This window comes from Grampus griseus (assembly GCF_964374135.1).
Source record: "Grampus griseus genome assembly, chromosome: 5".
Taxonomy (NCBI): Eukaryota; Metazoa; Chordata; class Mammalia; order Artiodactyla; family Delphinidae; genus Grampus; species Grampus griseus.
In genome coordinates this window covers 85,811,602-85,839,126 of record NC_138998.1, presented here as the reverse complement: position 1 = coordinate 85,839,126, position 27,525 = coordinate 85,811,602, and the positions used below count along the sequence as shown (strand labels likewise).

Genomic DNA, 27,525 nt, shown 5'->3' with positions numbered 1-27,525 from the left:
ATTATCCGTTAAAATTAAAAGAAATTCAGTGACACCAGCAACAACAAAAAAGAAATTAAGAAAACAACCTCATTCACAATAGCATCAAAAAAGAGTAAAATACTGAGGGATAAATCTGAGCAAGAAAGTGAAATATCTGTACACTGAAAAATATAAAACATTGATGAAAGAAATTGTAAGACATGCAAACATGTGAAAAGACATCCAATGTTCATGGATTGGAATAATTAATATTGTTAAATTGTCCACACTACTCAAAGCAATATACAGATTCAATTCAGTCAGTCCCTATCAAAATTCCAATGGCATTTTTCACAGAAACAGAAAAAACAACCCTAAAATTCGTATTCACAAAGGACACCAAATAGCCAAAGCAATGTTGAGAAAGAAGAACAGAGTTGGAGGTACCACACTTCCTGATTTCTCACTACACTACAAAGATGTAGTAATCAAAATAGTATGGTACATGCATAAACAGACATGTAGGCCAACGGAACAGAATAGAGAACCCAGAAATAAACCCAAGCAAATATGGTCAACTAATTTTCAACAAAGGCACCAAGAATGCACACTGAGAAAGGATAGTCTCTTCAATAAATGGTGCTTAGGAAACTGGATATCCACATGCAAAAGAATGAAATTGGAAGTTATTTTGACTTCTCTCTCTTCCTAATTTCCTACATTCAGCCAAACTCCATTGGGAGTTTGAGACTAGCAGATGCAAACTATTATGTATAATGGATAGACAACAAGGTCCTACTATATAGTACAATGAACTATATTCAATAGCCTGTGATAAACCATAAAGCTTAACTACACTTTAAGGCTACCAGAGTGGATTGAATATAATCTTTGGTGTCAGACAGGCTTGGGTTCAGTTCTTATCTCTGCCACCTACTAGCTCTGTTACCCAGGGCAAGTTATTTCACTTCTCTAATACTGTTTTCTTATATTAAAAAAAAAACAGAAGTAATATTTTCTAGTTCACATGGTTATTAAGAGTATGAAATGTAAAAATGCATAAAGAGCAACTCTAAAGCTAAGGTTCACACAGTCCAGTCTAAGAAGTAGGCCGGGATCAAAAGAAGAGTCCAGTGAGCAAAATTAATCTTGAAATAAATCAGTACTTTTACTTGTATTTTTTAATTCCTTGAAGGAGGAAGCAATGACCGAATCAATATTTCTTTTTTGTTGTTGTCATTATCATTTTACCCTTTATTCTTCATTTACATCACAACTGCTCACCTGTCTTCTTTATTTGGCACATAGTAGTCGATGTTAAATAATTAAATTGTTTGGAAAATATTTCAATATTTCCCCCAAATTAATCCACACGGGGCCTCTAGCATTTCCCTGCCTTTCCCTCTCCAGCAGTGAGAGGGATGGTCACTGGGAAGATGACAAGAGTCCAGGTTAAGAGATTGGGTTTTGCTTCCTAATGTCACAAGGAGCCAACCAGAATTAGCTCTTATAGAACATATCTCTGTTTCCCCCATCCGACTCAGAACTGTCTTCTGAGTTGATTGGAGCTGTCTTCTGACTTCATTAAATTTCTGGTGGTAACATAAAGGGGTAATTTTTAACATTAGTGAAAAAGCATTTTAAGTTTTAATAGAAATGGGCTTCAAAAGGTTTCAAATCTCGTCTAACCTCATGGCAGTTTATGAATTAATATAGCAAACCATTTTGTACTAAGCAGTGTTTTCCTCTAAACCCCCTCTTCTTTCCTGGAAACCAAGGATCATTATTTTGTACCTCTGAACATGTACAAGGTTAAATAACAATAAACATTCAAACTGAAGAAGAAATAAACAACCAGCAAACAAAGCAAACAACTGTCTGTCACTGGGTTTGGCATATTACTTGCCTACATAGTATTTCATAATATAAAACCAACTACTGAATGCTGAAGAGGTTTTGCCATATTGTGAGTATAAACATAACCTTACAACAGAAAAGACAAAAAGCAAGTATGGCTTATTCGCATGCTGAAATATGTAATACAAATCTTTTAAAGACTTGACTGAAAGGAATATGAAAGCAAGTCTTATAAAATGCTGTACTTGATGTCAAGAGATTGGCAGATACATATGTCCTCTTATAGTTACAGAATCTCTAGGTCAGGCTCTAGGAAGGGATTGCTTTCAGAAACAGAAATAAAACAAAAGAAAACAGCTCAGAGAAACAAGCAGCGTTGACTGCCACCAGCGTGCCACAGGTTGATCACTGTTCTGCTGCTGCTGAGGCCATGGACGTGCACTGTGACAACACTCAGTTCAGTTCAACACACAGAACAAACACTTCTGAGGGCTTGTAAAGGCCCAGCCCTGGAATAGACAAGTATCACACATTACTAATACTAAACCACAGTGTGTAGACCACCCCAGGGCCTTTGCACTTGCTGTGTGCTCTACCCTAAAGCTCCCACAGCCCCTCCCCTGCCTCCATTCTCCCTCTACATTCCTCAGGGCAGCCTTCCTGGGACTCTGACTAGGCCTTCTCTCCTCATGTTTGGATTGGTTTATGTGATTCTCTGGTTAATGTCCATATCCTCCATGAACTTAAACTCCAGGGAAGCTAATCATTGTATCCCCAGTGCCAAGTACAAGGCCTGGAAGATAGAGGCTCCCAAATGCTTGGTGAATAAGTGAAAGAATGTAGGCCGGGAGTAGCAAGAGATAACAATGTTGAGATTGTTAGAGGTTGTGTCATGTAATGCCAAGAGGCCTTAACCTTGAACCATCGTGTAAAGCTATCTCTGGCTGGCTTCAGCTCTGACTTCTGCATGATGGACAAAATTCCAGATTAAAGGGATCATTCTTTCAATAACCTATGCAACTTGGCACAGACCCTTAGGCCAAGACCAAAACAAAATTCAGCTGGAGACGAATAAGACTGAAATGACCTTGGGCTCCCTCAAGATAGTGATAGCTGTCATTGATCCCTTTGTTCCCAGAAGCTATGGCACTGATTCAGCCCTCAACAAACTCCACAGGCCTGCCTGTGAGAGGAAGTGCAGAGCTGTTATCTAAACCAGGCAAGAGACAGAGTGAGGCAAAGATCAAGGCAGCATTCATGCCCGAGGCAGTGTTCCTCTTCCCATGGTCCAGGAACAACACTCGCTAGATGGAATCAAACGAATGAATTCTTCCCCTGCAGTAAATCTGCAGTAAGTAAGGATTTATGTCACATTATTTTCTGACCTCTAGAAGAGAACATTTAAACAGTCCTTTTAATACAAATGAAATTCCCAGTTATCATACTTCATCAGGATTCCAGTGAATCCTGCCAGGATTAAATCATATGTTACTAATCAGTGCTAGCACCCAGTGTGGGCAATTGGAAAATGTCTGTTCCTTCTAAGTAAAAAGTATTTTCAAAGGTGGCTGGCAGTTGCATATTAGACTGAGATTTCTAGGTGATGGTGGTAGCTCACAAATATATACAAAGTTCTCTGATTTTTGCTTCCTCGTTCTTTTTCTTCATCATCATCGTCACCCTTGTTATGATGTATCCCCACTGTAAAACCATTCCTTTCTGCTTTCACTTACTAAGTCACTTGGTGAATACTGTGAAGGTCAGTTCTCCCAGTGAGAGGAAGAGAGTGGGGGAGGGAGGAAGAATGAATGATGCTTGCCCATGGGAAGGGAGATAAGAGATGAGACTATGACTGATGAGACTATGACTGACAATGAAAGCCACACTTTCTCCTATACAAGGAACAGAGTTCCAGAGTAAAGGGATAATTCTTTCTTTTATCCTTCTGAGAATTGTTTAAAACGTGGATAGTCTTTGTTCTTTTTCCCTTCCCCTCCTCACTTCCTCTTTCACCTTTTCTTCCTATATTAATTAGGAGGAGCACATCATATCTCTCAGTATCCCACGGTATCCAATGATTACTTATGGCTAGTTTTCTTCTACGCAGTTTTTACTTTGTCTTGTACGGTTACGAGGTAAACTTACAAAATTTAAAAAATAGATAACTGAAGAAATTATTGCAAAGAGGGACAAAGATAAAGCCATCTCGATGAGAGAAAGAAATTCAGATTCACTCTGTGATCCATAGGTTCTTAAAATCGTAATGAGCCAGTTGCAGAGGAGAAGCACAGCTGCTCTTGATGCAGAGACTTCCTGGGCCTTCCTCTAGAGGGCGTGGTGGAGCACAGCCAGCGAAATGCTCACAGGGAGTGAACAGCGGCTGACCTCCTTGCTATTCGACTGCCGGCCAGGGTGGGCCAGTGGGAGAACGCCAGGGCTCAATTCCCTAAGAGCAGTTCTGGGGTGTCCAGGAATGTTATCCCAATACTCAGTTTGAGACAATCTGAGCTTGCCCTACAGCTACTTCGTGTATCCTGCCACCAGTCTTTTGGTGCATTTTTTCCTGCCATTTGTCTTGATGAGCAGTAGGAGGCAGTGAGCTGGAAGTTACAGTGACTGCACGAGAATCTGAGCCACGGGGGCTCAGTGAGGTGGAAGAGGAGAGCTTCAGGTGACTCTGCCAGTAGGCATCAGTCTGCCATCAGAGAGCTAATGCCCAGCACGCTGCCGTTCTCTTCACCCCAGACAGCCCTTTTCTGGTGCAGCCTTTTGGAATGTAGTTCTTGACTTGGGCCAGCCTGGGGAGGGAGGGATTGATTACCTGGAATCAGAGTCCTTCTAGAAAGACCAAGGAAAGTGGGTCAATGGTAGAACTCATCAGGAGATTCGTCTATTGCTACGATATGCTTGTGTTTTCAGCACCTGAACTAAACTGCAGATGACCTGTTATATAACTTCTAAGATTACTTTTTAGTGCTTACCTCATGCCAGGCATTCTTCCATGAGAATTCATACAAGTGATGATTTCTCAATCATCACAGTCACCCTATAGAAAAGTACTGTTATTTTAGACACGAGGAATACAAGAAAGAGAGACAGGTCCATAGACTTTACCAAGATCATACATTTAACTTAGAACTAAGCGAGGCTTCAGCTCACGGTATCTGGCTCTGGAATTCATGCTTTTAATAGCTAAGGTACACTGCTTTTGCCCGTCTCCAAGTGGTTTGCAAATCTGTCTCTTAGGCTTTGTATGCAAGTCTAATGCAATGGCTTCCTAGCAGTTGAGAGCTAGAAGGGAATCTGTCTTCTTGGTAGCATTTGACTGCACTGACCCAGCGTTTGGCACATAGCGCTCACTCACAAATATTTGCTGAATTGGACTGACTGGCCCTGCGTCTGGAAACCCTCTGTCACCTTGGCTTCTCTAAGCCATAGCCCCTGGCTCCCTGGGGTCCTCCTTTTCAATCTCCTTTTCTCCTGCCAGTACCTTACATGGAAGTGGTCCTCATCGTTCCATGCTAGGCCCTCTTCTCTTCTGCCAGGACCCATCTTCTTTGGCACTCTCAGTTACTCCAATTACTGTCTACGTGCTGATGTCTCACAAATACTCATTTGCAGCCTAATTTTACTCCTAAGATTCAGACTCACATGCTCAACCCTGTGGAATTGAATGTCTCATATGCACTCAGAATCAATCTGTCCAAAGTTTATTTCATCTTCGTGCCTCTTGCCCTTCCAAAGCTATTTTTTCTGTTTATTTTCTCAGATAATGATGCCTTGATCCAAAAATCTGCCCAAGCTGGAAAACTGGAAGTTATTTTGACTTCTCTCTCTTCCTAATTTCCTACATTCAGCCATTTACCAAGCCTGTAGAGCCCACACTTGAAACCTGTCCACTTCTCTTCTTCCCCACAGCCTTCACGCTATAGTCCAGGCCACCCTTCACTTACCCTGGGGTCAGAGCATCTGTTAAGGACTAGTTATATTATTCCTCCGTGGAATCTTAAGGATGTAGCTTCTTCTTACTTCTCTATCCTCGTCCCTGTTCTTCTCACAGAGTGCCTTCAACATTCTGATCGGGCTTCAGTTCTCTCCCACTTTTTCTGTCCACACTGCTTGGAACATTCTGCTCCTTGCTTGCCCCCTTTCTCCAACTTGTCTGGCTAATTCTTGTCACCCTTCAAGCCTAGTTGATACGTCACTTCCTCCAGAAAGCGCTGAGCTCACATGTCTTCGTTGTTTATGTGTTCCTCCTCTGGAATCCCACAGCACAGTGCATTTTCTCTACCCTAGTACTTATCTTCTACTGCAATTCTCTTTATACTATTTGTGAGGGAAAGAAAAACTACAGTAACAACAAATTCCAACATTTCATTTTGTTTGTTTATACTTGATATAATACAAATTTATTTATCCTAACAGAAAGAACCAGTAAAAGGACAAGCAAGTAGCTGAGTGCTCTGTTCTGTAACCCATGCTGTGGCAGCCCTATCACATTTAAGTTGTGGTTTCCAAGTCACTCTATGTCATAATACCTGGATAGTACATGAGGGAAGATCATGGAGGATCATATGTGGGATATTTTATAGGACAAGCCTTGAAGTGACAACCGTCACTCCCACTCACAGTCCATTGCCTGAGACTTGGTACATGGCCACCACACCTAACTGCATAGGAGGCTAGGAAGTGTAGTTTCTCTGTACCAGAAAGAAGAGGACTGGGTTTGGTGGCCAACCAGTAATCTGCCATATTGACCTTTATTCTCACTAAATTGTATACTCCATAAGGGCAGGGGCAAAAACTCTCATTCTCTGCACTTTGTCTCCAATACCAGTATATAGTGGGAACTCGATAAGTATTTGTTGGATAAATGAAGCTGTGCATATCCTGTCTTTAAAACACTTTTTTCTGCCCATCCTGCTGCTGGCTGCCCATTTTCATTCTTCATACAGCATCACGTGAGACAGCCTATGACACATCTCCCCGTATCTAACTGTATTCATGGAGCTGGTGGGTGGTATGTCTTTGGTGTTCATTGGTAGGCTACATTGTAGAACGATTGTTGTTGGTCATCTCTTATGTGAGCTTCTTATGAACCACAATGCCATTTATTTATTTATCTTATATATACTTCTTTCAGAGATTTGATTACCCGTGTTTTCTATTTAAGGCATGCCCTTTCCCAGAATCGAGGTACCTGGGAAGTTGCCAGGCTATTCACTACTAACTAAAGCTTGAGGGTGAATGAGCACATTGGCTGCCATGCTGTAAGGATATTGTTGAGAATATTGTACACATTTTACAGTATCTTTTTTATTAAAGACTGGGGAGAAAATTTTTTTAATCATAATAAAAAGAATAGCTGTGTTTCTCTTAAAATTGACTGTATTTATCTTATAATGTTCATCAATGGCATAACATACACTTATATATATATTTATTTATAGATATTTGATTTTTTTTTAATTTTATTTATTTTTGGCTGCGTTGGGTCTTTGTTGCTGTGTGCAGGTTTTTTCTAGTTGTGGCGAGCAAGGGCTACTCTTCGTTGCGGTGCATGGGCTTCTCATTGCGGAGGCTTCTCTTTTTGCAGAGCACGGGCTCTAGGCGTGCAGGCTTCAGTAGTTGCAGCACGTGGGCTCAGTAGTTGTGGCTCATGGGCTCTAGAGCACAGGCTCAGTAGTTGTGACGCACGGGCTTAGTTGCTCCGTGGCATGCGGGATCTTCCCAAACCAGGGATCGAACCGGTGTCCCCTGCATTGGCAGGCAGATTCTAAACCACTGCGTCACCAGGGAAGTCCAATGGCATAACATATACTTTTTATTTCTTAGCATTGTTACTAGAAAGTTCTGACCAAATGTGCAGTCCATATCTACTAAGAGAACACTACATCCAGAAATGCATTTTATGTAATATCCCCAGTCACGTTTCAACAAAACTCAACATTCTTTTTCTAACTTCATTTTTCCTTGCCCTTGTTTTCTCTTTCTATCCACTTCTTTTATCTTCTTGCACTTGCATATTTATGTAAGCCACCATGAACATGTTTTGGAACAAAGAAGAAATACATATAAATAAAAATTCTATTAAAGATTTGTCTTCCCTAGAGACATATCAACATGTTTCAGTGTGCTGTGGTAGGGTATTTTTCTTCTTCAATCTACCTTGCTTTATATCCAGAGATATTTTCAAATGAATATGAATTAGTCTTTCATTTTGGGGGGAAGGGAGGGAGGAGAATGGGAATTATGATGGCTTATAAAGATGGAGATGATTTTGAAAACTAAGAATTGAAGTAAATATGAAACCATATTTAGTATGTGAAACTATTATATACAATTGTGAAGATTCACTACAAGATAAGTTCCATGAGGGTGAGGACCTTGTCTTCATTGTTCATTGCATGTCGAATAGTCTTGCACACAGTAGACGCTAAAACAACATATTTTGAAAGTGTGAATATTGGGTGTATAACCACAAGCATAGAACTTTGGAACTCAGTTTCATAATTTATAAAATGAAGCCATTAGAGTATGTATTCACTAAGATTCTTTCCAACTCTTAACACTCCATGCTCTACGTGCCACCCTTGTTAAGCATAGTGGCATATTTAAACATGTGAAAGTAAATACCTATGACAATTTGGGAATATTTTTTCAAAGTAGGTTATCCAGCTCCATCTTCAACAGCCCTTGTAGATGTGACTACGTCGACTCCAAATGTCACCCCTCCAAGTGCTCAAAGTGAGTATAGCAAGACTTTCCTCATGTGACTTAAAAGAGACAACACAACACTACAGCTATGATAATATTGAGGTTTGGGCAAAATGCTATCCTTTTTTCATTTGATGTTGATATTTTTGTTTTGAGTTACTCTGTGGCGAGTTATAATCTGGTGACTCTATATTGATATGCCAATCACTGTAATCTTAAAAATATGGGTTGGTGATTTGTTATTATATTGTATTTTTCATTTGTCATGGGATTTTTAAGGTAATGTTAATCTTGACAATACTCCCAGTGATCTGAGTTGGTGACAAGAACAGAAAAAGAAAGAAAATCAGTGACAAGTTGGCATTAAACATAAACTACAGACTTTTGCTTATTATGCCAGCCAGTGTTCCTGTGTAGCAAAGCATATTTTCAATTTCAGATTTCCCCAAAGTCATATAGTTTAAAAATTCAGCACATCAAAGTAAAATTAAATTACAGCCTTACAAGAAAGTGGAATTCTGAAAATTTTGTCTTTCAACCAGCAATTACGACCTGACTACCTGAGGCTTCAACTACTCCTGGACCTCCAGTGGGAAAGACGCCAAATACTGTAAGTGTAACTGTGAGTCCCTTGGAGTACTCTGGGCCTCATTCATTTACCCAACACATATATTGAACAGCTACTGTGTGCTTTGTTTATAATCATATTGACAAATATTTACAAGGCATTGACAATTTTTAAAGCATTGTTGTAGTTGCTAGGGATATATCTGTAAACAAAACAGACCTAAGTTCCAAAATCTGGTGGAAGAGAGACAGACAAATAGTGATAAGTGATACAGAAAAAATAAAGCAGAGAAGGGAGACAGTGAGAATCAAGGGTGAGGGGGCACTGCCCTTCTAAACAGAGTGGTCTTGAAAGGCCTTACTGAGGAAGGCAACATCTGAGTAAAGTAGAGATAAAAAAGCAAACTATTAGTAGATCTGGGGAAAGAGGGAACTAGCTAGAATATGCATATCACTAAAAAAAAACGAAAAGAGAGAGCCCAGTGTGAGGCACAGAAATGGTTTGTTACTTGTCATCTGACCAAGTAGCAGCAGGGTCTGCTGATGCTGCTTTAGCAGGTATTGACAGGATTTGAAAAGGAAATATACTGCCTCTTAGTGGTACAAGACAAAGATCAGCATGGTGGGAAGCAGCAAAGGATGTGTCTAAAGCGAAGAGAAACCTGGATGCCACAGGTGCAGGACTTCTGAATTTAACTCCCGGGCCCTTTGCCACAGAGTAAATGTGTATGTCCTTTTTAAAAAGCATTTAAGTTGTACATTGAAAACCTCTAAAAGTCTTTTATACCCACTGGCTCAGTCAGTCATCTCACTGTTCCTAAGGAACTTGTCCTTAGGAAGTAAATCAAAGAGAGAAAAGGAACCTGTGTAATATCGCTCTTTGAGCATAATTTATTTATTTTATCTCTTTTATGGATGTCAGGTTCACAGATTTCGATTAATCACAGTCTTTAATTCATGATACGGTTTCATTCTTAGTCTGGGCATGACGCTCTATAATTTAATGTAACACAATTCTCTCAGCAAATACGTTGATAATATAATAGACACCCATGAACTCAGTACCCAAATACAGGAATGAAAAAGCAGTATCAGAAGAGAGAGAACACAAAGAGATCCATAAGGCAGTGTAACCTAGATGTATGTCAAAGCTGGCATGCAGAGTACCGTAAAAAGAAGAGACTGTTCAGCAAGTGGACCCAGGAACATTGATTTTTTATAAGAAAAGCATGTTAAAATGCACTCCCACCATGCACAGTACACAAAAATAAACTCCATGTAGTTTAAGATATTTGTGTCAAAAAGCTAAATATTAAAACATGTAATAAAATTAGGGTGAACTTCTTCCTGGCTTTGGGGTAAGAAAGGGCTAAAAAAGAGACACAAGACCATAAAAACAATTGAAAAATTAGAATACAATAATATTAAGAACATTTTTTTCATCAAAAGACTCCTTAAAGACAGTTTAAAACAAGGCAAACTATAATCTGGGAGAAGATATTTGCCACACATACTTGAAAAAGGATCAAGAATATATAGTTAGCAAAGGTTCAAAACTTTATATCAAGAATATATAAAGAATGCCTACAAACCAAGTTTTAAAAAGACAAAAAGCAGTAGGAAATGAACAAATAGGCACATCACAAAAGATGAAACACAAGTAGCTAGAAAACATATAGAGATTCTCAGCCTCTCTAACAATCAGGACATGCCAGTGAAGACTAAGCTCAGGAAGTCATTTTACACATAATCAACTTGCAAAAATTAAGTCTGGAATTGCCAAGTGTTATATAGGATTTAGATTAATACAATTTGTTATATGTTGCTGGTGAGGGTAATAATTGGTACCATCTCTTTCCACCACTTAAGCATTATGCTTTATAGCTGAAGAGTTTCATAGCAGACAATTCAACACTTCTACTCCAAGATAAATACCCCCCAGAAAACAAGTTATTACATGTGTCCAGGAGATATGTACACAAACATTGGGGGGAAAACACTACTCATAATAACAAAAAAACTGTAAATTATCTAAATGGTCATAGTTAGGAGGGTAGATAAATAAACTGTTATATAGTCATATCATAAAATACTATGGAGCAATGAAAAATGAGTGAATGGCAGCCACGTATGACAGCATGAATGAATCTTAATAACACTGTATTGAGTCAAAAAAGTAAACGCCAAGTGACAATATATGGAATGATATTTTAAAGTAAATTTTATTTTTTAAAATTTTAAAAATTTTAAAAATTTTTATTGAAATAAAGTTGATTTATAATGTTGTGTTAGCTTCAGGTGTACAGCAAAGTGATTCAGATATATATAAATATATATTCTTTTTTCACATTCATATTTTTTATGAGATATTGAGTATAGTTCCCTGTGCTATTCAGTAGGTTCTTGTTGATTATCTATTTTATATATAGTAGTGTGTATCTGTTAATCCTTAACACTTAATTTATCCCTCCCCTCTTGTCCCCTTTGGTAACCATGTTTGTTTTCTACATCTATAAGTCTATTTCTGTTTTGTAAATAAGTTCACTAGTATCATTGCTTTAGATTCCACATATAAGCTATATCATATGATGTTTGTCTTTCTCTGATGTTTGGCCGGCTTACTTCACTTACTATGATAATCTCTAGGATTAAAAGCAAGTACAGCCAAACACTATATGGCTTAGACATAATAAGTGATAAAAATTTAAAATATATATAAGTAAGTGAATAATAGACAACATTCAGAACAGCATTTGCTTTTGAATGGGCATACAAGGGATGGGACAGGGAGTAAATATTTACAGTGTCATTTTTAATAATTCCAAAATCTGTGTGTATGAGTTGGGGGTAGGATGAGATAATAACTCAATGGATATTATGAAGCCAAACAAAACAATAGCCAAAATGTACTAAGCTACATAGAAAAGGGTAGAAGCTGGGAATTTTTTACCAATCAGATATTAATTGATAATAAAAAGCATTAGACTGGGGATGAAAGTTCATACTTAATAGATTAACATTTATCCTATGTTAAACATAAAATTGATGTTAACATAAAATTGAGTTGTTTATAATAAACTATGCTGAAACTCTACCTACACTAGTTGTCACCCTTTATTCTGGATACTATAATACAAGAAAGTTCCATGAGAGTGTTTTTTTTGTTTGTTTACCTGTATCCACAGTGCCTGAGATAGTGCATGGTATTGAGTTGGTTCTCAACAAATATTGTTGAATCAATAAATGAATTAATACTTCTTGGTTACAGGGAAGGTAGATCATGTGACAATGGGGATAAAAATTTATTGGACAATGTTATAGGAAAAAGCTGAACTCCAACTTAAATTTATGCTATGATTGCACATAAATTATCCCATATTTTAATTAGCATCTGATGTTTTCCTTTGTTTATTTGAATTATTTGATTGTCTATTGAAATTATGCTAGAATGTAAGATACACAAGAACAGGGACCTAAGCCTTTTTCTGTTGTTCACTGTAGTATTCTAACATCTGTAATAGTGGCAGGCAACAGTAGGTGCTCAGCGAATATTTGTTGAATGATTGAAAAGGTATGTGTACATTTGGGCAAGGAAGAAAACACACACACACACAGTGAAAAGAAATGATCTGTTTAATTGAAAGTTTTGAACTTTTTATTTATTTGTTTTATTTAAATTGTTATTACAATAGCATGTGTGCCCAGAATAAAATCCTTTTTACCCCGTGCATCCCATCAATATAGATCAATGGCATAGAGGCCACCCAAGGTACTTTTTGCCCCAGAAACTAGAAAATTGAAAGGGTCTTGCTTGAAAGTGCTTCCTAATTTACACAAGTATATTCTTGGTCTTTTCAATAGATTTCATAATGAAATGAACTATTGTAATCCTTCACGTTTTCTGTCCTTCCCCACTTGAAAACTTCATGTATCCTCAGACATCTCTTTATCATTCTTACCATAAAAATAGCCTTAGAAATTGTGAAAGCTAGGAAGGGACGCTAAAACCCAACAAACAATTTTTTTTCCTGGCAGTGAAAACCCACTTTTTTATTTATGCAAGAAGATCTTGTTAACCATTTGCCATTTTTCATCCATAAGCTTAGAGAAAAAATTCCCCACAGTGAGTTGCTCTATTTATAATCATTCACAAAAACACATTAGGATCCAACAAGTTAATATTGATTGCTCAGTCCCAAACTGTTTTTGAAACATGTTTCTACTCATTGGATTGGACTGCAGTATGACATCCAATATTAGATGATGCATTTGGCAAGATTCGTGTCAGGCATTGGTAATGGGATTTTTTTCTTCCAATATGTTTATTTCAATAGATTTATGAAATGTTCAGAGGGAAAAAAAGAATGATAATGGATGGATTTCTAGTGAAATAAACCCACTAGCAGTGTGTCTAGGGCCCTTGCTATTTATGAACACATTCTATGGGATATTTGCTTATACATGCATTTTGTATAGCTCATATATATTTGGATGTCACAAGGAAGTTCTGAGTACATTGCATTTACAATAAATTTATTAGTGTATGTTTTAATATATTCTTTTGTTGTTATTTTGTTATTTATTAACTTGAAGAGGTCTTGGCTGCAATTCAAGAGTGCTGGAATCTAATCCTAGTTCAGCTTCCATATTTCCTTCAGTCTAGAACAGTAACGCATATTTTACTGTAACCATCTATGAAATGGGGATACCAAATCTGAACTTCTAAATACCCAAAATGTATGAGCTTAATAACAACCTGGGACACACTTTCATCCTGACACAGGTGATCAGGCCATGGAGGAGAAAACTGAAGCTTAATTACTTTTTTCTTTCTGGTTTTTCCTGCCATCCATCTGGCCCAGTGGAGCCTAAAGCCACATTGAAATCAGCTTGTCTGTCTAAGTTAGGCAAGCAGAAAAATGATGCGAGTCTCCATGAGTCCCTAAGCCTCCAATTTATCCCATTACCAAAATCATCAAGTTCACTGTCACCACATGTACGCGCACACACACACACACACACACACACACACACACACAGGCCTCAGAGTACCTCTTATCGATCTCACATGAGGTCTTTATTCTGTTCTTTGACCTTGCATCCCATATTCTTCAAAATTTATGTATTCTTCTTAAATCTTACAAGTGCATTTCTTATCCTGTCCCTGGTCCTGGCTGTTTCTCCTCAAGTTCCTGGTAGTTGTGCCTAACAATTTCATAACAACCCCTTTTACTTTCCATAGGCAGAGGGTGATGGAGAAGCTAGAGTTGAGGAGTGGAGGGTCAATGGCAGGGACACAGCAATGCCAGGACCTACAACGATGCTGGGCCCTGTGTCCGGCTGCACCATAATCTCTTCAGTCCCTCCGTTCCCTGTTGGTCAGGATGCTGATTCTCTAAACTCACCATTCTTATCTTCAAATTCTAAAATCTTATATATCTCAGATCACATCTCTTTCCATTTTCCTTTTATCTAAAAAACTGTTCTGCTCCCATTCTGTCACCTAATTCCTCATTAGTTCAGCCTCAAATTAAAGATTTAGTCCTCTGATTTAAAATTCGATCCTCTGTTAAAATACCAATTTCTGGGGGCTCCATGTTCTTCACAGTTAGTACACAAGCCCCACACTTCCAAAGCTCGTAAATGTCATCTTTGTTAGGAAGAGCATAAGGGGGTCCCATTTATGGACTAAGTGATCATGGCAAGAATGGACACAGTAGCTGGTGCCAGTATTTGCATCCTGATGGAAGAGGTGATGCTGACCCAGTATATATTCCCCTTGAAGGAAAAGTTGGGGCAGAAGACCAAGATCAGTGACATCTCTGTGTCCAAGCCCTGCATCTATGATTATTGCTTGCCACCCTATGCCTTTGTTCTAGGACAAAATTAAGGGCAGAACTCAGAGTGTCTTAAGGAAGATTGGTTACTCAATATAAAGTCTGTACATGTAAAAATCATGCCAGAATTTTAGAAAAGTTCAGTTTGCCTCAAGAACCCTATAAGAGTACCAGAAATTACCTGTGATATTGTCAAAAGAGGAGCTGCCAAACCAGATAATTATGGACTTTTATATGACAGTAAGGATTTTCCTACAAAGGGAAAGATGCCTAACATGTCATAATATTATTGAGAACTGTAAGCTGGTTACAAATGAATGTCAAAAAATGTTATTGCAACCCTGGGCTTCCCTGGTGGCGCAGTGGTTGAGAGTCCGCCTGCCGATGCAGGGGATGTGGGTTCGTGCCCCGGTCCGGGAGGATCCCACATGCCGCGGAGCGGCTGGGCCCGTGAGCCATGGCCGCTGGGCCTGCGCGTCCGGAGCCTGTGCTCCGCAACGGGAGAGGCCACAACAGTGAGAGGCCTGCGTACCGCAAAAAAAAAAAAAAAGTTATTGCAACTCAAGGAAAAAGACAATGCTATCAAAGTGGTCTTGTTTCTACCATAAAAGTACCCTTTTATGGTAGAATGGTATGCTAAGTTCACAGAGTCTCCTTGTCGAATAACCTTTATCAAAAGCTAAATTTAAAGGAATTGTGGAAGAAACTGATGTTATGCTAAAGGAGGGATATAAGAATATATTTGAGAAACTCTAACTACACCATATCCCTATGTTCATATTTTCGACCAATAATGGTGATGTACTTAAGGATGTTATCCATCAAGCTGGTGTTTGTCATCCAAATGTCAAAGTAGTGTTCATTCATGGATTTTGATGAAAATGTGTTCTCAAAGAATTTAAAGGAGAATTAATCTATATATTTAACAAACATGATGATACCTTGAAGAACACAGAATATTTCAATCAATTAAAGGACAATAATAATTTAACTCTGCTGAGAGACTCCCAAGGAGACTTAAGAATGGCAGATGGAGTAGCCGGTGTTTAACACATCCTAAAAACTGGATATCTAAATGATGGAGTGGGTGAGCTTTTAGAAAAAGTATGGTTTTAGTGAAAGATAAATCACTGGAGATAGCCAGCTCTATCTTACTGAGGATTCTATAAACTGGTATTCTTCAGGAAGACCTCTCTCCTATGGGAGCAGTTAATACAAGAACTGCCCATCTCTTAATCTTGCTGAAACGCTCTTAATTGTAATATATTCTTGCTCTTGAAGTTTTTCCTTTACATTACTGAAATATTTTCAGACATGTTAAGTCTATCAGCTGGAAGCTGCTTTTTCTTCGCCTCTCTCAACACACTTTCCTCTTTATTTCTTTTTAACAGATTTTGAAAAATCTTAAAGCCAAAATCAGAAAAATAACTCCCTAGTTTTCCAAAGTGGATTTTGTAATTCAATTTTATCACACATATTTTGAGATCTTTTTATACTTGAAAAGTTTTCAGAAGGCCAACAAGAAATTTTATGAAATGGTCAAATAATTTACGTGATTTTAAGTTAAGTATTGCCAGTTCTGCAATTTGGATGGATCATGCTGATGGTATTACCATCTCCTGAAATTGTATTATGTTTGGTTTTCTTGTTTGGAGAAAATCAGAATTGGCCAGAAAAGACTGGCGCTCTGTATTTAATGAAAAAACAGTTGGTATCCACATGTAACTGATCATTACAGGTGTTCTATATTGACTCGCTGATAATGAACATAAAATAGAAAATCTATTTTTAAATACCCATTTGTCTCAAGGTGATAGCACTTGTTAAACCATTCATATCTTAGCATAAATTAATTTTTCATATCCTTTCTTGCAAACAGACTTTGAAGACATAAGAAATAAAGGCATCAGGCCCTAAAAGTAGGAAGTAAAGGAGACACCATATTGGGCAAAAAATCCGTAAGGTTATCCAGAAGAAACTTCCTTCTTCATAATTTTACCTAAATCCAGGCCTGGCTCCAATTTCTTTTTAGTTGGTTTTGCTCTGTGTCAATCAAACTCCTGGCTTAATGGCTTAAACATTAAAAATTGGCATTAAAAAAGTACCCAGTCCATTGTCATCTATAGACCTTGGCATTCTGTCTACAACAAAAAGGATCAAGATCACATGTACAGGGTCATAGAACTATATTGAAGATAAGAACATCTCCCAGACCTAGACAAACTCAAAATAGCTATATACAAAATCACCCTAACCTGGGGGGTGACCCCAAGTGGAGCAGCTGTCACAGACTGTCCTGTGAGCAATCCCCAGAAAGCAGTGACTTTCAGCTCTTCCAAAGGGCCTGGTAACATACCTTTGTCGGCAGCTGTAACTGCTACTGGCATCTAGAGAGAAACCAAGAAAGGGTCAGGCTAAGGGGGGTTTTAATGTTTGTTTTATTTTATTTTGGTTTTGCTTATTGTTTTGGTCTTGACACAAAAGAAAGCATTCAGCTTGGAAAATCATGTATACTAATGTTTTAAATAAATGAGCATAATGTTTTTCTACCGATTATAACCATATACTACTGCAGATATTTTACTTTACATTACATTATAGGCATGTTATCAGGTACAGATATGTGGAGTCTGCCAAGAAGTGGAACTTTCTTGCCAGAGTTGGAGAGCTAAACAAAATGAGTTGATATATCTATTTCAAAGGCCCTATGTGCTGCTGGAATTTGCTGCCATCCACTCAAGGGGAAGGTTCGCCTCTGAATGTATCTAAAGGACTCACCCAGAAGCTAACAAGTCATGTAACCACAGGGGTCTGATTATTCGCTGTTGACACTTCAGTTTTCATCGTCAAACAATAATGTCAGCTTACCCTTCAGACTATACTACAAAGCTACAGTAATCAAGAGAGTATGGTACTGGCAAAAAAAAGAAATATAGATCAATGGAACAGGATAGAAAGCCCAGAGATAAACCCATGCACATATGGTCACCTATCTTTGATAAAGGAGGCAAGAATATACAGTGGAGAAAAGACAGCCTCTTCAATAAGTGGTGCTGGGAAAACTGGACAGCTACATATAAAAGAATGAAATTAGAACACTCCCTAATACCATACACAAAAATAAACTCAAAATAGATTAAAGACCTAAATGTAAGGCCAGACACTATTAAACTCTTAGAGGAAAACATAGGCAGAACACTCCATGACATAAATCACAGCAAGATCCTTTTTGACCCACCTCCTAGAGTCATGGAAATAAAAACAAAAATAAACAAATGGGAGCTGATGAAGCTTAAAAGCTTTTACACAGCAAAGGAAACCATAAACAAGACGAGAAGACAACCCTCAGAATGGGAGAAAATATTTGCAAATGAAGCAACTGACAAAGGATTAATCTCCAAAATTTACAAGCAGCTCATGCAGCGCAATATCAAAAAAACAAACAAACCAATCCAAAAATGGGCAGAAGACCTAAATAGACATTTCTCTAAAGAAGACATACAGATTGCCAACAAACACATGAAAGAATGCTCAACATCATTAATCATTAGAGAAATGCAAATCAAAACTACAATGAGATATCATCTCACACTGGTCAGAATGGCCATCATCAAAAAATCTACAAACAATAAATGCTGGAGAGGGTGTGAACCCTCATGCACTGTTGGTGGGAATGTAAATTGATACAGCCACTATGGAGAACAGTATGGAGGTTCCTTAAAAAACTACAAATAGAACTACCATATGACCCAGCAATCCCACTACTGTGCATATACCCTGAGAAAACCATAATTTAAAAAGAGTCATGTACCACAATGTTCATTGCAGCTCTATTTACGATAGCCAGGACATGGAAGCAACCTAAGGGTCCATCAACAGATGAATGGATAAAGAAGATGTGGCACATATATACAATGGAATATTACTCAGCCATAAAAAGAAACAAAATTGAGCTATTTGTAGTGAGGTGGATGGACCCAGAGCCTGTCATACAGAGTGAAGTAAGTCAGAAAGAGAAAAACAAATACCGTATGCTAACACATATATATGGAATCTAAAAAAAAAAGTGGTCTGAAGAACCTAGGGGCAGGATAGGAATAAAGATGCAGCTGTAGAGAATGGACCCGAGGACATGAGGAGGGGGAAGGGTAAGCTGGGATGAAGTGAGAGAGTGGCATGGACATATATACACTGCCAAATGTAAAATAGATAGCTAGTGGGAAGCAGCCGCATAGCACAGGGAGATCAGCTCCGTGCTTTGTGACCACCTAGAGGGGTGGGATAGGGAGGGTGGGAGGGAGGCGCAAGAGGGAAGAGATATGGGAACATATGTATACGTATAACTGATTCACTTTGTTGTAAAGCAGAAACTAACACACCATTGTAAAACAATTATACTCCAATAAAGATGTTAAAAAAAAAAGTCCTATTGGTATCTTTTCTTTACTGAAGGCCACTGTAACACACCTGGGCTTTCATTCTTTTAGCTCCTCTGTGGGATAGACATGAGAACAGTCACAACACACTCTCTGGGGCTGGAAAAACCTCTCCTAGTGTTTTCTTCCATTTCTTCTTCCTGCTTTAAATGGCTGTGATCAAAACCTTCCCTATTAGAAACATCTGGACCACAAGCATTCCCTCAACTCCCACTTTATTTTGGGACCTTCTAATGTGTGCTGAATTTTTAGGTTCAATTAAAGGTCAAGAAGAGACAATAAAATAATTAGTCTTATACAGATTAACTTTTCCATTATCTTCTTCCTTTAGCAGCTTCATGGATGCCCAGTGAGACGTACAGTTCATCCCCCTCAAGGGCAGGTTCGACACTTCATGGTGAGCACTTAGGGAAAATTTCGTGTCAGGGAAGGTTGTGGTCTGCTTTATTTGATCAGAGGGGAAAAATGAGAACGAAGCCAATCTCAGGTATTTAAAAGTGCATCTTGATGAAAACGACAGTGATGATAAAAATGACAATGGATGGAACCAAAATTCTTCCCAGTCACTCAAAAAAGGTAGAGAACAAGTCTTAGATTTGTCTCTATTTTATTTCAAAATGAAATCTACATAATAGCATTTGGGGGCCAAATCCATTAAAGTGCATTTTAAGTTTTAATTTTCCATTGGAAAATGGAATGATTTGTTGACATGGATTTGTCTACTCAGATATTGCAGAGGAATTTTTATTGATTTTATCAAACATATTAGAGTGGGAAGAATCAGCATTTTGATCCATTGGACCTCTGATAACCTGGGCTACTATGGGTAAGCCTCATCTTCCCATGACACCAACTTCAGACATTTTCCCATAACCACTTCTCATTGAGATTCTTTAGCAGATCTTATTTTGTTTTATGTGCTGTATTGTTTCTCTTTTTTTTCTTTAAACCAATAGGAAGTTTCACTCTTTGGTAACTGTTAGATCCTAGGATACCAGTCCTGCATAAATTGGTCCTTAGTAAATTTTACAGATAATATTTTAGGAGCATTTAGGCCATTCAGATTGAGCCCTTGCTAATAGCAAGTGAAGTCCAATCACAATTTTACACTTCTTGACCAGGTGGAGATTGTCATTAGGATCAGATCAGATATCCCCTTTATATCCCTAGGTGACACCTTCCCCAGCACAGCCAGAGCATTTTCAGAAGTTCCCACAACTGCCAATGGATCTACTAAAAATAATCATATCCATATCACTGCTGAGTCATTTACCGCTTTTTAAACGTTTATGTTTTATTCACTCAACAAGTATTTACTGAGTACCTGCCATTTGTCAGGTACTGTGCCAGTTGTTTGGTATACGTTGAAAACACTTGCCTCCTGAAGATTATAATCTATTATAGAGGATATTTAGTAAATAAATAATCGTGCAATTCAATTTATTTGTGACACATCTTATGGTATAGTACAAGGTGTTGCCAGAGTCTAACAGAAAGCTCTGATTTTAATTGGGGAACAAGAAAGGATTCTCTGAGGATATATTTAAAATTAAAATCTGAAAAATGAATGAGAATGAGCCAGGTAAAAAGTAGTGAGAAACATTTCAGTTCTGTGAAAGTATAGTCTGATTTTTGGAACAAAGAGTATTCCTATAGGGCTTCCCTGGTGGTGCAGTGGTTGGGGGTCCGCCTGCCGATGCAGGGGCCATGGGTTCGTGCCCTGGTCCGGGAGGATCCTGCATGCCGCGGAGTGGCTGGACCTGTGGGCCACGGCAGCTGGGCCTGCACCTCCGGAGCCTGTGCTCTGCAACAGGAGAGGCCACGATGGTGAGAGGCCCACATACCACAAAAAAAAAAAGAGTATTCCTATAATTCAACTAATAAAATTCTGTCAATGTTAAATGTAATCCCTTGTTTTATATCATAAGAGGTCATGGTATTCAATAAAGTTAGGACCCTCCCAACACAGATCTTGATTGTAAATTCAGAGCCATAATCAACTCTTTCCCTTCAGAAGGTATTCACTTAAATGACGAACGTTCCACCTGGGGACTCAGTTTATTTCATATTGAGGGTCACACAGTCCTCAGTTACTGGAGCATCATCCATCCTGCACACCACATAGCAGCAGAGCTGCAAACTGACATCCTACTAACATCTTTCACTATTGGTGCCTTAAAGAACTGCCTAATTGAGAGACAGGGCAAGACTGGAGCTCGGCTTTTCCACCAAGACATTCCTGAAGTCAGTGGTCTCATTTTCTATATTTGGTTGGGAGAAAATTAGTAAGCATTGATGGAAGACCTATTAGAAGACCTATTTAAAACCTTTTGTTCTTTCATTTCTCTAAAACTTTAGAGGTAAAATGTTATATTCCACCATATTACCAGTGCAGAGCTTAGTAAGTCTTGACGTTACTAAAACAGAGCTTTGTGTAGTCCTAAATTGACCTCTTGTGAGATTCTTTCTTTTGTGATCATGATATTCCAGTGGTTTGAACTACTGTGAACTCTCTAGCCACCTGTGCATACAATGAGCCACACGGTTACGTATTTTAGGACTGTGTGAGCTTCCAGGGTACCCTCAGTGTCTGCTTTGACAGGGCTAGAGTAGCGTGAGCATCAGGAAGACCTTGAATCCCTGGATACATGTTGTAAGAGGAAAAATCTTCAGCACTGATACCCAGTGTTAACATGACATCATGTGGCTGCCATCCAAACTACGTAAAACATAGAAGAGATTTGGTAACTAATATTTGAAATCCAGTTTTTTGGCCTGTAGTTTTTGAAACTTTGCTTTATGAAAAGCAGTGTAATAAATCTGAGGTAATCAAAACAATTAAAAAACTAGTCTCCACCTACAATCAGTTTATAATCTAGTGAAAATGATGAAAAAACAAAAACAATCCAGATAATTCTGATACAAAAATGCACTTTTTGCCCAAAGAATTTATGTAATCTGAAGAGCTAATGATCTACCTATAATGTATTAGGAATTTCACTGGAGTGTTGTTAGAAATAAGAAAAGCCTGGAAACAATTTAACCATCTAACATTAAGAGGCCAATTAAATAAACTATGGTAGATCCATACGTTGGGGAACTAGCCAGTAATTTAATCTTGTAGAATGAGGAAAACCTCTATGCACTTCTGTGAAAAGTATTCCAAGAATATTTTTTAAGAGAAAGAAACCAGGAACAGAACAGTATGTACAGTATGCCCCCATTTGTAATAAGAAGGGATATATATTCATGGTACATATATTTGCTTATATATGAGTAACAAATTTCTGATAGGATACATAATTAACTATTAAAAGTTATTGCCTCTAGTGTGGGTAGCTGGCATCTGAAGAAGTAAGGATACTTCCTTTTCATTGTAGTTTTGTATTTTCGTACTATTTGAATCTTTAACGTGATCATAAAACACTTTTTAAAAAGGAAAAAATTAAGCAACTATATAATTATAAACATTCCCTTTTATTCTCTGCCAGGCAGAACCAGACAGTCTTATTTCCTAAGAGAGTTTGTTTTCTTAATTTTTCCTTCATGTTAGAGAAAAAGTAAAACAGTCCTGAATATTATATTTATATTGCCTCTGGCCTTTTTGGCTTTGGACTTTCAAGCCTTTGAATTGTTATAATGCTTTTTATTCTTTCCTCCTCCTCCTAACACACGAATATTCCATAAAGCATTTAATGACTCCTTAAAGAATAAGAAAATCCAAAGCTAGATCAATATTTCTACACATAAAGTTTTCTTTACTGAAGTGAATTTGGAAAACAAATTTACAGATGATCAGTTTTATTTAGTCATTCTTACAAATACCATTTCACTGGGCACCATGTGCCAGGAATTGTCCAGGGTCTTGGGGAAATGAAAAAAAAAAAGAAAAGATCAGTTCTGGAACATTCTAACAAGAAAGACATTCATGTGAAAAAAAGCAATTGTATAAATGCAAGAACAGATATGAGAACAAGACATAGATATGGTCCCAGAGCATGACTGTGATCAATGAACACCCCATGGCCTTTGGAGAAAACGTGTTTCAGGTAAGCAAACTAATTCAATTCATCCTGCCTTCCAGTTGCCAAACTTTGGCATTAAAGTTCGTCTCTCTTTATGCCACAGGTATTGTGGTTAATCAGCCCAAAGATGGAATGTCCTGGCCAGTGACTGTGGCAGCTTTGCTCTTTTCCTGCCTTGTACTGTTTGGTCTTGGAGTGAGAAAATTGTGTCAATACCAAAAAGAAACGTGAGTCCAATACTAAGATATGCAGGAACAGATACTTTTTTCAGTACAAAATATTCACTCAGCACTTTAAATATCATTCCTAGCATTTATCTCATATTTAACTGAGGAAATAAGGCTCAGAGAAGCCCAGAGAGGCTACCTAGCTTCCCCGGCACCACACAGTTGGGATTAGATGCACAGCTTCCGACTTCGTCCCACCTCTCCCTGTTCAGGCTCGAGCACTCACTGGATGGAACAAGTCAGTGGGCATGAAATGAGAACTGAAACTGATTTTTCTCTTAATCTTCATTAGTTTTTTCATTTTCATGCATCTCTGAATTGCCTGGGCCCCGCTGGGCCTAGATGCTCAAGTGTGAAATTGAGTGAGAAAGGTAATTTTAAGAAATTTCCACCTGCTTTTCAGCAGAATGGGCTTTTACTGCCCTTTTCCTTTTTCCCCACGGGGAAAAGCAAGCAAGCAAGCAATGTGTTACCCCTTTTCTGTCTTATTGAAATATTTTCCAAAACTCTCCTCCCTCCACTCATCGTTCTGAAATGACATGGAAGGTTAAGCCTCACTTTTCTGACTCAGCTACTTTGGATCAGTCTGGATTAGGCCATGCCTAGAGGAGACCCTCAGAGTACATAGAGCTGATCTTCCACGTATCTTACTACTACTGTCTCAGATAACATTGATCACGTACTCTACCTTCTACTTAGAGTACCCTCGAAGACTCTATAGCCATGTGCATGGAGTGTTTTGTGGTGAATAAAACACCAAACAGAGTCAGAAATTCTGGATTCTTGTCCAAGTACTACACTTTGGCCACCACGTGACCTTGAGAAATTCTTAATTTCCCATAAAAGATAGAAGTGCAAATTTCTTAGAATTTTGTCCACCTTTTGATATATATATTGTCTCCATTAAAGCATCAGAGAACCAGGTAATAGGCGTTGGGATTTTTATATTAAAATGAGAAAACGGGAATCTGAAAATATGAATTGATTTTTTTTATTGTTCTGCATTCAAATGTCTGTGTTACATAGAGATGAAAAACAATCTCTCCCTCTCTCTGGAGAAATTAAGGTACTATGGATTGATAGACAAAGGGTAGAAGTATTTGAGTCATGGACATAAATCTGCTCACAGATATACCTCTATTTCCTGATATCAAGAGAGCTGGAGCATTTGTGCAGCTAAATGCCACACTCACCTTTATGCTTGAGGCGCTTCAGAGAGAGAGATGAATTGTGCTAACATAGAACAGTACTTTATACAAAGACAACTTTAAGAATATTCACTAAAACAAACAGAAGATGGATGATGTGGGCATCATCCATCCAGTACCAATCAACTCAGAGACTCAGGAGAGTTTACTTCCCGCTTCCATCCTTCCCCACAGTATACACACAGTGAGTGAGTGGGTGAAGGTTGGGGGTGAGGTTGGCAAAGGGACTATTAGAAAAGCTGCCATCTTTGGTCCCAGAATTTTAAAATTTTGTCCCTGAAGGAATGTTTTAACCCACATAAGAGAAACACTTCTTCTATTAGGAGGCAGTTGCCATGGAGAGTGTAGGTTCTGGTTAAAAGGCTTGAATTGCTGGTCTGGTTCCTTTGAACAAGTTGCTTAAAACCTCTGAGCCTCAGTTTTATCTACGGAATGGTGACAATAATATTCAATTCCTAAATACAAATTATATAATGCTGTGATTAAAATGATTTACAAATTATAAAGTATCACATAAATATTAATTAATGCTACTATCATAACAGGACTAAAAAGCAGGTTACGCCAGGAAAAAAATCTGAGAGAACCAGGGAAGCATGTCTCTTTCACTTTCTCTGTTTTCTACTTTAAAAAATATATTATACATACATACATCACCCCCTGACATTCTCAGCGTTGAAGGAGCCATGTTTTGTTCCTAGCATGGAAAGACCTCCGCCTTTCAAGCTGCCTCACCTCCCATCAAGTACACATACATTCAAGAATCCATTGGAGTTGATCTGCCTTGTCATGAACTGGAGACACTCTAGTCCTCTGAGACTTTGCCACACAAGCAAAACTCTGCTAGAATCCTATCGAAAAGATAGATATCGTGCTTTATTAATATAATCACTCTCTAGCCAAGTCTCTACTGCAGTTGAAATGGATGTCAGAATTGAATGACCTGTTTTCCCAGCAACTCACCCTCTTTCATCTGCACATGCTGGAAATTTAAACAAGAGTGAGAGGCTATGTGAAGCTCACACCTAATGCTATCTGCAGGGATTTTCTTGCTTATGTAAGAAGTGCAAATTAGGCTGCTGTCATTAAAAAATACTTGCAGTGTTTTTATGTTTCACTTTAATTCTTTGAGGGGATGACAAGGGTTTCAAGCTTATGTCCATACATGATCCTCTTCTCTTTGGGGCATCTGCTAACATTCTAAGCTATTTGCCAAAATTATGATAATCTCTGAGGTTTGTTGCATTCCCTAGGAAAATTACAAGAAGAAGAAAATGTGAAAGTTCTAGCGAGAGTTCCAAATAATGGGAAAGTGCAATTAGTCTTTGTACTGAAATTCAGTTGTTTATTTTCACTGGAGGAAAACAGAATACCTTGCATAAGAACCCCAGTTCCAGTCTTTCTTCACTCTTCCTCCCATCATGCTCAGCCCGGGCTCCTGCACATGGGATGAACAAAGGGATAACCATTTGGTTTTGTTTTACTGTCTCATTAGAAGACATAAATATATGTAGAAGTATTGGGTAAAAAGTGGCCGAGTTGGAGGACGTCTAGATTGTTTCGGTAAAGGGATAGACAGTTGTACAGTACAACATACGTCATGTAATTGTTCAATCTATCATATGGCAAGTGTCTCATGATGTTTTAGTCTTAGCCATCTCTTTGAAGTGGCCTCTTCTGGTTTTATAAGTAAGTTCTGGTCAACATTTGCAAATTCATCTCCAACTTGAATAGAGTGAACAGTTGCTCATTCATGGATGGATACTCATTCCATGATTCAGAGGAATTTTCTGCAAAATAGAAGGACTCTAGAGGATTTTCAGGCAGTGTTATGATCTTAACCTCTCTCATTTGACTAAAATGACACTTTTACCTGCACCTTAAAATTGTGTGCAAGTAAGTTCATAGATCCTGTCTCAAACCAGCAACTCTGGACTCTAATCCCTAAGGTTTCTGCATGTCTTCATCATAGGCTTCATTTTCACTGAGAAGAAGCCATATTTAAGCATTTTCATCACTCATTTCCAAAGCACAGTGTGTTATATAACATTGTTGTTCAGAAATATTCACTTCTTTGCCCACCTGCATCATGAGCACCCCTTGACTTTGGGCTTGGCCATATGATTTGCTTTGGACAATGAAATACCATGGACCTGACTAATCCAAGACTTGAAAGTCTTTGTATGGTTGGACTCACTCTCTTGTTCTCTGCCATTACCATAAGAAGAACATTTTAGGCTAGACTGCTGGCTCCAAGAAGAGGATGAGAGACTCATGGATTAGAGCAGAACCACCCAAGCCAGGCCCAATTTAGACCAACCAACCTCCAGCCTAACCAAATGTGCATTATTAAATGGTGTGACAGTTACACAGCATTGTTGTAGCAAAAGTTAACCTATATGCATAAGTCTAGAGGTAGGCATGTTTAGGTCTTACGCAAGTGCCTAGGGTGAGAGAGAAAATCAAACAATTCAATCAAAATAGTCTTTCCCTTGATTAAGCTTAAGTTTTAACTGATGAACATACGGTCAGCTTGACCAAACTAACCTTGCAGTGTAAGTCTTTAAAATCATAAAATATTTAGTTACAATGGGCATTAGAGGTCATATTACAAATAAAGAGCTAGAGACTCTGTGAGATTGACTTTCCAAGGTTACATAATTAGAAGTGATAGGGTCAAAATGATGACC

The 27,525-nt window shown here is 38.3% G+C and overlaps 1 protein-coding gene across 1 annotated transcript in view; it reads left to right on the top strand.

The window, feature by feature from the left end:
* The window catches only part of CD96 (CD96 molecule), a gene marked incomplete at both ends in the record, with an annotated part of 81,882 nt that extends 56,238 nt beyond the window's left edge, over nucleotides 1-25,644 (top strand). Inside the window, 8 exon segments of the mRNA XM_082654980.1 lie at nucleotides 8,488-8,569; nucleotides 9,078-9,096; nucleotides 9,100-9,145; nucleotides 19,710-19,772; nucleotides 20,546-20,640; nucleotides 23,521-23,627; nucleotides 25,537-25,565; nucleotides 25,568-25,644. Coding sequence (XP_082511106.1) covers nucleotides 8,488-8,569; nucleotides 9,078-9,096; nucleotides 9,100-9,145; nucleotides 19,710-19,772; nucleotides 20,546-20,640; nucleotides 23,521-23,627; nucleotides 25,537-25,565; nucleotides 25,568-25,644 — 518 coding nt within the window.
* Nucleotides 25,645-27,525: the final 1,881 nt, after the last annotated feature.